The sequence below is a fragment of the Lytechinus pictus genome, chromosome 12 (genome assembly GCF_037042905.1).
Source record: "Lytechinus pictus isolate F3 Inbred chromosome 12, Lp3.0, whole genome shotgun sequence".
Taxonomy (NCBI): Eukaryota; Metazoa; Echinodermata; class Echinoidea; order Temnopleuroida; family Toxopneustidae; genus Lytechinus; species Lytechinus pictus.
This window is the reverse complement of record NC_087256.1, coordinates 30,047,307-30,064,698: the sequence shown is the minus strand read 5'-3', so window position 1 is coordinate 30,064,698 and position 17,392 is coordinate 30,047,307. Positions and strand designations below refer to the sequence as shown.

General features: G+C 35.7%; 1 protein-coding gene across 1 annotated transcript in view; it reads left to right on the top strand.

The window, feature by feature from the left end:
- The first annotated feature begins 2,047 nt into the window (after positions 1 to 2,047).
- Positions 2,048 to 17,392, top strand: part of LOC129272716 (uncharacterized) — a 41,705-nt gene continuing 26,360 nt past the window's right edge. The window contains exons 1-4 of the mRNA XM_064107235.1: positions 2,048 to 2,090; positions 3,144 to 3,312; positions 11,296 to 11,424; positions 16,576 to 16,678. Coding sequence (XP_063963305.1) covers positions 2,048 to 2,090; positions 3,144 to 3,312; positions 11,296 to 11,424; positions 16,576 to 16,678 — 444 coding nt within the window. The remainder of the gene's footprint in view (positions 2,091 to 3,143; positions 3,313 to 11,295; positions 11,425 to 16,575; positions 16,679 to 17,392) is intronic.

The following is a 17,392-nucleotide window of genomic DNA, read 5'->3' as shown; positions in this document are numbered from 1 at the left end:
AACACCAACTATATTAGCCCAAAGACTGACTTTGGGGCAAAGAGAATGTGTAGAGAATGTCAATGAAAATGTAATTATGAATTTAGGAGATACAGTTTCAATCAAACCTAAAACAATTGACATATCTGACAAGCTTTCATGATTTTTGTAACTACTTATATTTTAGTTTTTACTTAGCCCATGTTTTTTTTCACAATTATTTCAGATAGTTTCACCAATACATGGTGAAAGAAGATTTTCATAACTCTTGAGGAGTCCTCATATATTGATTAGGCGGTGCTGCACCATCCCAAGTTTGCTCAATCTCGAGATTTTAGCCCGATCGGCCTACTTCACGATTAATCTCGAGATTCAAGAAACCCCGTCTCCACCATCGCAAGAAGAGCGATTCCTGCTCGAGCGAGGCAACAAGCCCGATATTCCGAGCATGCGCACTTTCGGATCTTGGAGATCTTGGAGCTTTTGAATAACTTCCCGCGATATGCAAGCAATGTACTCCTTTCACTAGCACTTTCGCCGAATTCGACCGGTGTTATGCAACAATCCTCTCAGCTCAGCGAGTGAAGAAGTGATGTATTCTTCGTTAAATATGATGGCGGAGTAGGAGGCAACGACAGAGAGAGAGAGAGGGAGAGAAGGAGGAAAGAAATGCTATTTGCTCACATTTTGCGAAGGAATAAGACGACACTGCTGTCAGTGTTGTTATTGAATATGACCATCGTCGATGAGCGCCTCCCCCTTCGGTCTGGTCTCTCCCAAAATCCATTCACTGGTGGGACACCATCGTTGCTGATTAGGCAATTGATGAACGCTATTCGCGATAATATCTATTCGCATGTATAAAGTTGACTTTCGCACGTGATTATGTTTTGACCAAGGCGGAAGTGGAACGCGAATTGCATTATGGACTGACGTCATGAATAAATTACCCCGAGTCCAATCTCGAGTGCGTCTGCACCTATGAATTAGCGGGATAATTCGTAAAATAGCGTGCTATTTTGCAAATAAACCCGAGTTGACTTGGGATTGCAATCTCGAGATTAATCCTACGAACTAGCGCGATAACTGCGTCTCCACTGCAAACTATCTCGAGATTTTTCAGATCGGGATAATTTGCCGGATCAGAAATAGCGCGCTAATTTGAAAACTCGGGATGGTGCAGACGGCCCTATTGTTACAATAAGAGATGATCATGTTTTATTTATCCAGGGTAGCCACTCGAGTTCTTATCATCAAGGTTTTTTATTCAGTAAGCCAATAGTTCCTCTTAATATCAAAGACCATTGGTAATGGGAATCTTTTTATGATTTGGTCAAGGTGATAAATGGAATGTGACAGAAATTAGATATTTCCTTCTAAAGAAATGACTGGATATCAGGAATATTGGTCAAAGAATTTTGTTCAGATATTAAGAGGTATAGCTACAAAACAGGATTTGTGATTTTGCCGTCTCTTGACTGTTGTGCTAATTTAGATGCCAAGTTGCATCAAAATATATAGGAGCAAGTTTCAATAGATCCTCAATTTCCTAAGTCCAACAGGTTGATAGGCCTAAATAGTGATAATACCAGAAATAGATTTTCAAATTAGTCTTATCTATATAAGCTAAAGTTATATGTCTATTAGGGTTATTTTTTTATTTGTTGCCGAAACAATGCCCCCCCCCCAAAAAAAAAATGGAAATTGTAGGCTGATGGATTCACTAATTTTTGATCATTTGTGGCAAAAAACATTGCAAAAATTAATAAAGGTAAAGTAAGGTTGATGGATTTACAACCCTTCACCTATAGGATACCATCTTCTATCTTTCTTTAAAAAAAATAACAATTCTAGATCCAGAATATTGAATATCAAAATGGTCCATTGACTACTCTATATTTCATCTCTCTATGTTTGTGCTTAGGGAAAAGGGCAAGAGAGAAAGGGGGGAAAATCAGAAGTAAAAAAATATGGTCAGATTTCCAGGTCATCTATTCTGAACGCATCAGCAATTTCAGAGTGAACGATGAGAGGAAAATCGATCCAAATGATTTAATAATAGGTCTGGATGTGCACATCATCAACAGATGCAATGGACAAGCTACAGTCTGGTAAAAAAAGAAAGAAGCCATATTTAGGGGGCATTCATTATGAGGGGTTAAAAACACCACCATTGGTACAAACATGATTGGGTCCATATTTGACTCAGATCCCGTTTCATCTACTTTCTCAAACCAGTTTTGGTTGAAACCAGACTAATGTGTAAATGGGAATGCTCAAAGCAGTCTTGAAAACCAATTTAGAATTCCACCTCATGATGCGGTTTTGTAGACTGTTTTAAGCTTAGATAAGGACACAACCGTTCTTTGGGAAGCAATCTTCACCCAGAAGTACTATAGTACGTCATATTAAATTGATGTTTAAGTTTGTTATCATGCTTGAAATAGTATTTGTGCAGGACTCCAAATTCACATGAACACAACCCCAAATTTGATATTCTTGTACGATCACTAACTATGTTTTGAGAGTTGAATAAAAAGTATCTGAACTGCATTGATGACAATTTAGCCATAAGGTGGCGCCATGCATTAAAACATTACATATAGACCAAAATTCTGTAACTTGGTATTGTTTGTTTTTTCTTTAAAGTAAAATGTAACAGGAACATCATTTTATATTATTTATTTATTTATTTATAATTATTATAGTGATTTTTTTTAAATTAAGTTGTATGATCTTATATATAATTGAAAAATATACAATTTTACTCAAACTCATTTCATGATAATTTTTATTTGAGAGACGTTTGATCATTATTTGCAGAAGCAGTGATTGGAAATGGGCTTATGAATATAGATAGTCAAGAAAATACAATTTAACTTCTAAACCTGCAAGAAATGTAAGTGTGTCATCATTTTTGATTGAGGACAGCATAGGGAATACATTATTCAGTAACGGTTACTGCATAATGAGACATGCTTTTACAATATAAAAAAAAAAAAAAAGAAAAGAAGTAGCCCTGAAATAAAAGGAATGGCTTCCCAAATCTAACAATTGCCCAATGTGGAAACAAAACTCCCTAAAATATGAAAAAATACTTTATTTCCTACCCGGACATATCATAATTTGACAATTTGTTGATTATTTATTTTTTTATTTTTCAGGGCACAACTTCATGAGACAGAATGGGAACTGGAAAGACCGGAGCGACAAACCAACTGACTTCTCAGTTTGGTATGGATGCGGAGGCCATGTTTATAATGTGTCTTATAGGGGGAAGAGACCAGATTGGACGGACATGCATAGTACTTCACAGTGGGCTGTCTTCTCGAGGTGAGTGTTGAACCCTAGTCCTGCTGGTCTAAGTATCATTAGGGTAGACCATAGGACCCTTCTTTGCATATCAGTAGAAAATTGAATTTAATTGATAAATTGATAACTTTTTTATCCCGATATAGAAATTTGTCTTTCGCTGGTGCATTGCAAATACCAACGTTTACAAAGGAAATTTAGTTTATATATGAGGTGACAATTATACATCAATTAAATGTCAGAAATAATCAACCCAATTTGTAAACACAGTGTTACTAATTTGTAGGAGTAAATACTAACTGTTGAATTAAGGATCCGAGCATATGGCGTTCAATGATTCACTTATAAATCATAATTCATTTACAAAAGTTTGCAAATATTTGCTAGTGAATTGAAATTCTGGGCATGCATTGGACGGTTCAATAATGAATGATGTTTCGTTTGCAAAAGAAATGAATTTTACGAATGTACACTTATGAGTTTAGAATCCGAGACACATTCCAATAATTAATCTTGTTTTGTTTACAAAAGATATAAATTTAGAACCTAGGTATGCATGAAATGATTAAATAACAAAGCATTTTATGGGGTAGTACATCTCAGTAATGGGTCTTTGAGCAGTTAGCATTGAAAATGTGGATAGAGATTAGGGTAAATGATATTCTTGTTCTCGCTTAGCAGACCTTAGGCTAGGTTTGTACTGTAACATGTGTTAAGGCATAAATAAAAAAAATCTAAACCTAGGAAATACTTAGATTTATGCATTCTGCAGTATAGTAGAAAAGAAATCAGTATTTCTGGATCCTTTTTCCAGATTATGATCATCAGATATTGTTGACTTAAGACGCGAGTTCCATTTTGGCAATAAACTTCATTTTTATTTTCGATTCCCTTTCTAACGAATTTTCAGTAAACACCTATCAAATTATACATGTAGGGAAAAAAGTGTGTTGGATGCACATAGTTTGGAACTGTTGAGAATATGAGATCGTTGATTGCATCGTTCAAAATAAATCAAGGGACAGCTTGTTACATTAAAAAAAATTGTTGTTTGTCCAACTTGTTTACATTCAACATCTAGTGGAAATAAAAAAATGCATGAGATCTGAATCCTTTTCTCATAGATGGATTAATTTCAATTGATGTATAACTTTTTTTTGGAGGAAGAGAAATAATCTTTAATACTTTAATAATGGCATATAATAATTATTCCTTTATCCAAACATAATTGAAAAGAAAAATAAATGACACTCCCATCAGATTATCTATGACGTAGATTTGACATTTCTAAGAGACTTTCTGGTCTTTGCATAAAAATTCACCCACATTTTACTTTCCCCCCCCCCCTCTGCAATACAGATTTACTTTTAAGAAGATAAATCTTTCTTCCAAAGATTTAGTTGACTATCATAATTATCCAAGAGCCATCTGTGTCCATTAATCTGTTAATGGTATAAAATATTTCTTTGATTATCCAAGGACTATTGTTCTTACACATGTTAAAACAAATTCAGCGCCCTTTTTTGCACTTTAAATGTGCAAATTCCTTTTAACTGGACGGTTTTGGAGTTAACATGGAAATTAAAATCAAGCTAAAATAAAAAAGAAGCTGTGAAAAGAACTATTTTTAGACTCGTTTGTGAGTTTATTCGCTTTTCAGCGAGGTAATTGAAAGAAAATGGTGCCCCCTGCAGTGTCACGAAGAGTCAGAAAGTAACATTATGCATCATTTAAGATTGATAAATGTCATAAAATAGTGAGGTAATTGCTAAAGTGGTTGATTGCAGCATTAGCAACAAAAAAAAGTTATAAAAGCTGTTATGTGATTGAGCAAAGAATCACTCTTATTATAAGTGGTAAGTTTCATGGAAGTTATTTCTACTATGAGCCACTGTGAAAGCGTGCAAATTGCATTGCGCCCGATATGGTAGAGAATCCCTTTACGTCGGTCAGTCTAGTGTTAATTCATATTATTTTTTTACATTCATTTATTAATGACTAATCAGATTGTATAGCTTTGCCACTAGTTGTACAAGAATTGAGCAACTTACAATATTGAAGGTCTCTTCCTTAATAATCATTTGTCTTAAAACAAGCGTAGTTCAAGGATCATTCCTACTTGTAGCATAACCTTGTCTTTTACTCATAGCAGATTGAATCTGGGTGAATGACAGCAGTTTTATATACATGTACTAGTTTCAAGTTTCAAAATTTATTGATTAAAACCCACACATATTGCATCATTCTCAATATTACAAATAAACACATTTATGGACAATTACATTGAAATACAAAGTTACAAATCAATTACATGAATAAATATAGGTATGACATACAGAGAGAGATATATAGTAATATAGAGGCCCTTACAGATAATAGTTCAGAAACATTAAAAAAAGATACTTAGGTCATATACTTGACAAATTACATACATGTTTATATATCATATGCACTGTACATGTATGTGCAAATAAAATGCAATATCTTGCAATGGATTACCTCTTTGCAATGGTTGTTACTTTTACTTCTCATATTTTTTTTTTAAAGTGTAAGTATAGCACGAGAAGCGCTACCCAAATTCATTTACCAAAACATAGAACCCGAAGATTTCAATACGATATTCGCTACTCTGGGCCAAAATTTTGGAACAGTTTACCAGCCCGCCTACAAAACTCTCGTTCTTTGCAATCTTTCTCTTATAAAATGAAACTTTATTTAAATGCTCGCACTGACAGAGATCATTGACATGTTGACATGCTTGAACTACCTTCCATTTCTAATGTTAATTAATGCACATGCCTTACCTGTTGCTCTGCTAGACAAATGTCACTCAAGCTCTTTATATATACATGTACCAATATTACGTAATTGCGACCAGTTTACTCTGTAATTCAAATGAACTTATCTTCTAATGCCTACATTTCTTCTCCCTCTTCTCCATCTGTGTTTCTTTTTCTACTCTTAACTTTCTTATTTATATGCAATTACATATGATGTCATTACAGTACGTAACTTGTTATTTATTTGTATCTGGCGACCCCAACTCAAGCTCTGCTTTCCGGGTTTTCGCCTCCTTCAAAATTGTGTCGAAATATATACTGTATTCGTTACTATGTCAAATATTATTTTGTATCTGTTTGAAGGAAATAAATGTGATTTTCAATCAATCAATCAAATACCTTGCAGCATTTTAATGGCAAATGTTAAAAGGTCACTTCTAAAACATGCAAATCTCATCAGAACAACTGGACATAAAACAAAGAGTTTGATTAATTTTGTAATCCCCCATGGTCTTATTCTATGTAACTTAATCCCATGGGTCAGGATCATTTTTCTCAACCACAGCCCACTTAAAATGGCATACATTTAGGAATGATTCATAATATTATGGGAGGAAATGTATGAAGACTGTCAAAAAAAGGAAGTCAGACTTAAGTTGACCCTAACTTGACCAGTAGGCCTAGACCCCGTTCTCATTACGCTTTCTAAAACTAGTTTACTGGAAACCGGTTTGGGAAACCAGTTTGGAAGATCGCTTTGCTAGCGTTCCCGCTTGATGGCACGAAAGCGGTTTTCAAAATCACTTCACGTAAAGCGATCTTGTTGCTATGGGAATGCTCTCAGTGGGGTGACACGTTTCGCGCGAAATTCGAAACCGCATAGTTATGCCTAGTTTATAGTACGAAACCCATGTGAATTGAACTGCAAAATCTTTTTCATTTCAATTTTCATCGTAATATGTCTTTTTTTTCTGAAGCCTTTTTACAGATTCCTTATGAAGAGGAAAGATATTTGATTTCAACTGTGATTGTTTTAAGTAAATGAAATTTCATGGATTTCTGAGTCTGTTTTTAAAATGAGACAAAGAGAGATACAAAGAAAAATATTTTTAAAAAGGGTGGTTCACTACCTTTTCCATTAAAAAAATAAAAGAAATTAATTGAAATAAAATACAAAAAGTGATTTATAAAAAATAACGCTTTATTATTATGAAGGTATATTTGATAGAGGAAACAGTGTTGTAATCAGCTCTAGTTTCTTTTACCACAGTAATCAATTGACAGATGAATCAAATAAAAAATAAGAAATCTCTGACAGTTGTGTATGGCCAGGGCCTAGTTTTTCTGTTATAACCATAAATCATTAAGATAAAAAAGACACCTAATGGAGTTAGGTTAACTTGTTTAAGTTCTTGTTAAAACCATATAAGGGAAAAGTCAGAACAGTGTAATCAATCAAAATATGTGAGAGGTAGCTTTGCTTTGAAAACTATGTACATATTTTTCAAGACTTTTGACTTGTCAGCCCTTCTCTCTTCTCCCCCTTTGACACTACATGTATTATGCGATTCCTTGCAGCCCACGTTGGCTGATAAAGCAGTCTGTACCTCAATAGTTGGTTTCAAACCGCCTCGATCACAAGAATCCCCGTTAAATTACGAGAACTTTTTCGGGCTAAAAAATACCTGTTAATTATTCTTGCATTCACACCACCCCGAAACATTCCCTTTGGGATAAATTCCTGAAGTTACGAGCATGCACAATATGGTCTGATATAAAAGTGATAAGCAAGCAATCGGGGCGAGATTCAAAATCGTTAGCTCAGCAGTCATCCATGGCGCCGCACCCAACTACATGATGGGCTAAAAGTTTCTGTAATTTGCTTTCACACTGCCAAAATACCTGCGACCTTGGAAAAATCCCTACAAAAGCTCTAGTAATTTGCTTTCACACTGCCAAAATACCTGTGACCTTGGAAAATCCCCACGAAAGTTCTCATAATTTTGACAAGCATACCTACTATTTAGCGGGTATTTTCTTTCAGGGAGATTACGTGTAATTTGCTTTCACACTGCCAAAATACCTGGAAATGACGAACTTCGAGGCGGTCTGAAACCACCTAAAGTCAAGAACTCCACAATAACAACTGCGTTAACATGGTGATTTGGGTCCAGTATTGAATCCTCCAACAGGGTTGAACGTGAGGAAAATAGCAATCATTAGTGTGTTATTCCGATTACCAAAGTTTTGGGGCATGCATTTCCATATCACTTTTGGCAAGAAAAAGGGCGATCCAACACAATCGATTGCAGCAACAACAACAAAAACGATACTGAATACACTACTCTTTCAGAACATGAAGAAAAAAATATATGTACAAAAAAACAATCACTATTTTTCAACATGCAGGTACGGATCCAGAATCTTACGGGGTGCAAATTTCTTGGAAAAATTTGACAAGCAAAAAAAAAAGAAAAAGGAAAAGGTCATTAGTCTATAATGAAGGACATATTTTCTCCCAAAGCATTTGACAAGCAAGAAATAATTCAATAAATGAATTTAAAAGAGGTTGGTCATTTCACGGGATGTGTGCAATGAAGGCACACCACTATATTTTCTAATTTTACGGGGTGCCCCCCCCCCTGCCTTCCACCATCCTCTGGATCCGCACCTGCTAAGGGAGGATTTACCAAACTTAAAAAGAGGATTGTAGTAAACGAATCCTCATGGACATTATTTATGGAATTGGGCCTTTTATTTTTGTTGAAATTGATGCTGACTTACAAAGTGTCAGGGATACCTGTTCTCTTCTCTCCCTACTTGTGGAACTTAAAATTCTGAATATCCCCCAGAGGATGCCGGCCCCTACCTACATGAAAGTCAAATGCAAACTTGGGCACTAAGCAATTCAGTGACACCTCCTTTAAACACAAGCAAACCTGCGGTTTAACCCCGGGCTGGGTTAGCTGGGAAGTTAACTCGGGGGCCAGAGTGCGAGGGTTGGCAATTGTATTGGGAACATCTGCAGAATGTATTGACTTTGACGGGGGAACGCTCTCTTTGCCATTCCACGTGTGATTGATCGTCATTTGGAAAATGCGAGTTGGCAAAGCAACAAAGTGACAAGACAGAAAGGCCGCCACCATTCAATAGTCAGAATTATTATGAAAATAATAAACATCTTTATTTGTGTCAATCATTTTCAACAAATTTATCGCTTTGTCAGATGGGAGGGACTGAGTAAAGGTATGAGTTTGCGTACTCTTTGAATTGCTCATGCTGCAAAAATTGTGGTGTTAAACTGGTGTAGATAGACAACCACACCAGTCATTATACTTTATTATACATTATGGTGTTGAAATGACAGTGCTAGTTCAACACCCATGGGTGATATTACAACATCTTTGGTTGTTAATGTAGCACTTTTTGGTGTTATATTCAAACTCTAGGGTGTAATCCTAACACTTCACAGTGTGGTTCTCTAGATACCTCAGTTGGTGTCGGCCCAACACCACAGTTTTGACACTTATAAAGATCATAAAGGCACTACAATTTTCTTGAAATTTGAGGTAAAATGGGAAAATAATGGTTATTGCATTAATAATTGTTGGGGGAAGTGTGGTATTGTCATTATATTTTCACTAAAGTTTGAAATGGTGTCTGCTTTTAGAAAGTGAGGGAAGGTAACAGTTGCATAGGAATTGGTTGACCCTATTCATTTTTTCCTTTGCTTTTAAGCATGGGAATCGTGTCCTTTTTTTGCCTTTGAAAATGAGAATTATGAAGATGTGGCAGTTGGGAAATGTTATTATACAGGTTTTGAATAGATTCAGATACAAGGTGTGACCATTGTAGATGCTTTTTCATGATTTCACTTGGGAAAGAGTTGGGATTGCGTAATGCTGCATGTTGACTTCTTGAAAGTAAGCCAGGTAGAGATGGTTGTTGTGTAAGTCTTGGGTGTTGCGGGATTCCTGTAAATAAAGTCTTCTTGTAAGTGTAAAGTAATGGTTTGTACAAGAGTTCATTGTTGCATGCCTGTTTTGAAAATTTGCTTCAACTCCATATAGCTCCTTTCAATATTGTCACGTAATTAAACTCATTGTATATTTGTAAACTAAAAGTAAATTTATCCCCAAATCATTGACCTCTTTCAAAATGTATGTTGCTGAGGCTGGATGAATAGATAAATATAAAATAGATAGGGGCTATTCCACGGTTACTCACGTTACATTTGGAGACACCTTGACTCATACTTGGAGCTGTACCTCCATTATTACTGATAGGAACTAAACATCTCTTTATCACAACATAGTACGCAGTCTGACTATCCTTTGTATAAAAACAAAACTTGGGAAATTTCATTATGCTCCTGGCAAATCTTTGAAATGTGTCGGTTACTCATGTTACATGATTTGGACATGCATAAAATGAAAAGTGGACATAAGTGCAAAGTGTCCTCATGCAAGGCTTTTATGAAAGTTGATTATATCCATTTCAAAGAAGTATATTAGGGAGATAAATTTGTATATAAATTATAATTTAAAAAATAAAGAACACATGGTTTTTACTAGGGGTGCAGATAAAGTGGTTACTCATGTTACGGTTCAGATGGGCTATATGTACAAAGACACATTAAGCTCATGTCCACCAACCTATGGAATTGCCCATTAGATAGATAGATAGACAGATAGACAGACAGACAGACAGATAGATAGATAAACTAATAAATGCAATTAGAAGTCAAAAGATGAAAAGGTGAAAAGGTGACATGAAATGAATTAATAACCCCAAAAGTGATCATGTATCATATTGTAATCAATGTATACCAAGGGTTGAAATGCCCTGCATGTCCCGTTTATTATCCAAGCTCATAATTTACCATTCTCTATTCACTACATGGGAGCGTCGGGGTCTAGTGGTTCTGACTCTCGCCTTTCAAACAGAGGGTCTTGGGTTCGAATCCTACCCGTGGCGCGTTTTCCTTCAGCAAGAAATTCATCCACACTGTGCTGCACTCAACCCAGGTGAGGTAAATGGGTACCGGCAGGAAACAATTCATCAAAGAGCTGTGTGCACCTGAATCGGTAGCCTAGCTTAGCCGGGTAATAATAATAGCAGGGCCTGCTGGGAGAACAGTTTTCGGAACTGAAGTGGCTACCCTGGGTAAATATACTGTAATTATTATTAAATTATTATATATGTTTTTTTTACTGTTCTTTAGAGACTTCATTGAGCTTGTTGTCAGTCCGGACAGAGGAATCTTCATGAACAACCTTCATTTCTTTGCCAGTACTTGCATCATCCCTGATGAATCCTACCTGGCTTCCATGCTCAAGATATCGCCTTTCAGGTAAGTATCAAGCACTTTTAGAATCATACGTCCACATAGACGACTGGTACGAGATGACGTCATTTTACGGCTTGCCATATGCGTCAGGCCCTCACCCTCGCAGTCTATCAGAATTGAGAACCTCGCCACATCCATTCTGCCGCTCTCCTCGACATGCACATGAGTGCTGTCACTTCAACCGCTCAAGCTCAGCATGAAGATCAATTGCAATGGATCTTTTCCCTTATTAAACACAGTTTTCAGTGACTTTCCATAAAATTAATGTAAGTTGTACAATGCTTTCTGAACTACAAAATGTTTATCGCTATATCTCCTAACTCATGTAAAAAGTAATCAAAGCAAGTGAAAGAGCAAGTGTGCACAAGTTGCACCCTTGCGTCACCCGACCGGGTCGTGACGCGATGGTAGGCTACGCCTGATCTTCCGGGTTGGGCAGCGTGTCATAACCGGCTAGTTATCACGCTGGTTGATGTGGATGAACGTACACGTACAATTGAAAAATATTTGTATCTGTTGTGAACGTAGACAGACGACTACATTGACACATGATCTGTCGACTGATACGCTGTTCTCGTTCACACATTCTAAAACTCCCTATTACAGGCCTGTGAAAGAGGGTCCTATACATCCCAGACCAAGAACAAGTTTGGAAGTTCATGCATAAACCCTCTCCCCCCCCCCCCCTCAGATGTCTGTATCCACTTGGTCCCCAAGTAGTAGGTCTATTTCTCAGATCTTTAAAATCACATGGGCTAAATCCATTTGATCTTCTATGAAGTAGGTCCAATAGCTGCTTGGTCTAACCAAAAGTTGGTCTAAAGGGGCCATTCCACTATCAAGCTGGGAAACCCCGATCCATCCCGATCATTGGATCGGCAGAGGGTGGAATAGGAATCGGTGGAAATCGGGGGCAGCGTAATAATGCTTTGAGGATGAACGGGGCAACAACTGGAATTTATTTAAATCGGCGAAAGTTTTTGAACATGTTCAAAATTTCATGCCAATCATTCCGATCAGAAAACGCAGATTTTGAATCGTGTGGGAAGCGGGAAATGCGATGAGCGTAATCCGGTCTTTCCTGGCATACACACCAAATTCCAGGCATGAGACTGGCGTCGGAGGCGGCTTCAGACCCGACACATGTGTATCTTGGGCCCTGTACATGTATGTATCGAGTGATGAAAAACTAAATAGTGTAGGCATACTTCTATGATTCTCTTCTGATCATTCATTTTTTATCCTGAGTTTCCTCTTTACTTTATATTAAAAAATCATTGGATAATGAATTAATTCATTCATTCCTTCATTTATTCATTTGTAAATCCATCCATCCATCCAATCATTTTTCCTTGCCATTCATTCATCCATCCATCCATTCATTCATCTTTTTCCTTACCATTCATTAATTCCTTCCTTCCACCATTTGTTTCATTCATTCATTCTTTCATTATATTCATACATCTTTTTCCTTGCCATGTTATCATCATCATCTCCCCTTTTCACCTTTCTTCCATTCAGTCTCTCTCTCTCTCTTGCTGTCTCCCTTTCATTCTCATTCCTAGCTTTTTCCTCCTTTCTCTTCTCTTTGCATTTTTCTCTATGATTTTCCCATTCTTTCTCTTTCTGTCCCCCTTTTTTAATCTCTCTCTTTGTCTCTGTCCCTCTCTTCTTTGTCATCTAGCTACCAAGCAATCTTGAGTTTGCTATCTCAACCTATCTCTCACTTGTGCTGTATTCAGGTTCCCCCCAACTCTCTCCTTCTCTCCTTCCCTCTCTCCCACTCCCTCTGTCTATATCATTTCATTCATTCACGATACACTTTTTAAATGCATTATTTACTGTGTCAGTATTTCATTCTTTAGAAAAGTATCTAAACTTAGGCCTGCTCCAAGTCCTGCGAAACACTTGCAATCCATTCCGGAACAACAAGGATATGTCTTTGGCCCCTGGAGACATTTCCAAGCGATGACAAGAGCATCCCCCATCTTAAAAAGAATTAGATCAATGCTCTGCCAAGATATCACATATTAATAGAGGATTTAGGCCTCCTGTATTTAATATTCAGTAGGATATATCTTGGGATTCGTGAAGGATTTCTAATTATCATCTGTTGATGCCACTTTTTCCCATGGCAAAAAGCAACGGAAGATTATACCCAGGATGTTCTAAGGGGAAGCATCAATCTTTTGTTGGCACAGTCCTATTCCTCCTAAAAAGAGAATGTTTTAGTTGTTGATAACTAGGTGATCTGCCTTTGAATAAGACAATGTTGTACTCAGGGGGCTGTGAAAATAAAAGGCTCTTAAAGCATTGCAAAAACAACAGATAATAAAATAGTTGTGTAGAACTGCAAGCAATTCTAAGGAGATTTTATTTACCTCTCATAAGGTGGTTTCAGACCGCATTTTTGAGACAACAGGACCCCATCTCACGAAGAGTTGTGATTGATCTCGTCAGTCACAATTATGGAAAGCCTGTAACGCAATCATCTCAACATGTACCTGTCGATTCAAAGTGTTTTTAGAGGTCAAGTTTACCCCAAAACAAGGTAGATTTGAATCAATAGAGAAAAATCAAACAAGCATAATGCAGAAAATTTCATAAAAAATTAGAAAGTTATGACATAGAACAAATTTTCGTCTTTCCACAATCAATTTTGTTTTTGCCTTGTGAAAACAAAATTAATTGTGGAAAGACGAGCATTTATTCTATTTGAGTTCTACCAATCAGATGAAACTCTTTACAGATAGGAGAAAGTTATTACATTTTAAAGTTTTGCAAATTTTTCCCATTTAGTTTAATGCACAACAATAAAAGAGTCAATGATATCACTCATTCACTTTTTGTTTTTTTATTGTTTGGATTATACAAAATTTCAATTTTTACAGATAATAAGGACCCTCTTAATTGGGCCAAAATTTTAAAACAGTGGTATTTCCACATGTTCAGGGAGGAATAAAACTGAACTTTGTCTTGGCTAATTCTTCTTTTTTGTTGTTGCACCATTCAGTATGAAATATGAATGGCTTTGTTGACTGGGCATATAGTTCCTCTTTCTTGAAAATATGAAATGATGACAATAACAGGATTCTGGAGTGGACAATTATTTCCTAAAAATAGAATAAATAGGATATATCAATGGCTAGATGACGGGAAATGATGGGAAATAAAAGGGGGATTCAAAAAGGAATATTGCAAATTGGTGCCGTTATTATCTCTTTATCTCCAGACAGTGTTGTCAATATATCCACAACTTAAAATCCTGTTGAAAGTGTTAATTGTTTAGAGGATATTCTGTCATCTTGAAGAAAAATATATAACTTTGAGGATAATGCAGTTGTAGTATGATGAATTTATTTATTATCCAATGCAATAATAATATCAATTCACAAGTTTACAGCCAATCAGTTATGAATACCAGTACATAAAAAAGCAAGGAAAATAGGAACCAGAAAATAGCATGAATGCTAATCAAGTCTGGCCCCTTGTAGTTTAGGCAGATGAAAACATGTTTCTTAACTTGTTAGTAGAATGAACAATCGTGAGTCTACTAAATATACTCTGTAATATATAAACAATACCTACATAACAATTTAACAAAAACTAACAGTATTTACATACTGTTGTACCATGGTAGGTCTTAGTTGAATTTGGGACAGATAAAGTGTTTTTGTGCGTTAAATCATGGAGATATCAACACATCAAGCACTTCTCCCGTCTTTAATTTTCCATGCTCTGAATAATTTTTTTTTAATCGCATTGACTTGAATTTATTTCCACATTCTCATTAAAAACATGAATATACAAAGCCTATTAAAACAAACACTATTTTAAAGGAAATGCTTACAAACAACTTTATAAAAAAAGATCATTTAATGGAAATGTGGTGGGATCATTAAATGTTTTGGAAAAACTTGTACACATGATCCCAGTCAACATGAACATAAGATCTGTATAATAAATTCATTGAAAAAAATTGGTTAGAAATTGATTTTAAAAGAATAGGGGAAAAGGGGAATGGGGAAAAAATCATTTTAAAAGATCTTTCGAGAAGCAACTCGTAGAAGAAAACATTTAACATTTAGCAAAGTTGAGGGTGACAACATTGTATACCAAAAGCTTCAGATTAGATTGTTCTCGGTTGTTAGATTAGGAAAATATATTTGAAATCCGCTTTGGATGATGTTTCTATTTTTTCTGCTGCTGATTTGCATTATCTACAATTGAATTCTGAAATTTACACAAGTTTCCCTGTCTTGCATACGTTATGAACCCTAGAAATGTCAGTTCATTCACCAGGTTATCTCCATAGTAAAATTAGATCTTAAGATAAATCACTCCTTGTCTTAAAATGATTAAGTTCTAAAGATAACTGTTTATCTATGGATCTATGGGAAGACGAAACCTTCATGTTTAAATTATTCATTTTGCATTCTATTTATTTCGTGTGTGGATGTAAAATTCTTCTTTTTCTCTGTTATTTGGTTTTAAATCTCTACTCAATTTGAAATATGCTTCGACCCTTTCCCCCTTATATTACAGGAATAATCCACTTTTACATTATTGGTTAGACATCCATGATACTTTCTAGTTATCCTGCAGATGAAGTATTGGCCCCTCTTTTAGATGTTCATGGAAGTTTTTTTGTATTTATTTTTAAAGATTTTTTTGAGAACTTATTCTCACAAGGCCTCTGTGCTTTTCTTCTCAAGTTATCTTTCAGTCAGTTACAATATATAATCAACGCAATGTTTTGCTTATTATGATATGTTTTAGGCTGTATTATTTCATGCATTTCTAATTTGTTTGCATTGTACATATGTTTTTTTTTTAACCTATTTGAATTTGAATGAATAAAGAACCGAATAGAATTGAATTAATATTTTAGGCTTGCGGGAGGAAAATGGTATTTCTGTCTGGGTTTACAAACCATATGTATCTGCCTTTTACCATACTCGCACCGCCTTATTTTCTACCTTCTCCGCCATTTTCCACCTCCAGATTCACAGTTCCATAATTTTTCCATTTCTCATGCTATTACCCTGTGCCAAACGATCTCATTACTGAAGTTCTTTGAAAGGCATTATCCGTCTCTCTATCACCCCGTTTCATCGCAGCTATTATGCATTATCTAATTCTTGAATATTTCAGAAACACCTATATCCATGGCAACCTCCATCATCTGAAGCAGTTTGCGAGGAAGGATGACAGAGGATTTTGCAGGCACACCGAAGACATTGACTTCTGTGGGCAGGTAAGCTTCTCAAAAGGGTGCTTTTATAGACAATAGAGTCATTAATTTGTAATAGAATGTATAGTCAGCCCCATATGATCTGTCCACATCTGTATAAAGCACTCTAACAATGATTATGATTATCATCAACTCGTAGAACAGGCTGCAAAAGTTGTTTCAATGCAAAAGGGTAACAAAATTCAAACAAAGATCGAAAAACCAAAAATAAAAGTTTGAAAAATTGTGTGAGCTATCACCTTGAGAATTTCAAAGACATTATCATTGGATGTTATTTCTTTTTAAATACATGGCAAACGAATCTACTACCATATATCAATTATCAGTCTAATAATTTTCAAGCAGGATCGATATCATAGCAGTTGTTCAATGAAGCAAATAGAGTAATAGGTTAATATTACATCTTTGTGTATATTTGTCTGTTAATTGTGGGAGAAAGTCAATATTTCATTAACACGTGGCAAAATAATTTCATTGCAACATTGCGATGGAATAAGAAATATCCAAAAGAGCATATTTGATATTGGGTTAATAATACATGACTTCAATGGATTTGTGTACATTGTGACCAATATACTGAACAGCTGGTCTCAAAAAGCATATTAATTAGGCTTTTTCATTTTCCTCTTTCCACTTCATATCAACAATTTAAGGGTCAGATTGTTTTCATTTTCAGACAAAAACTGTAAATTCATCACTTTGTTCTGATTTTGACAT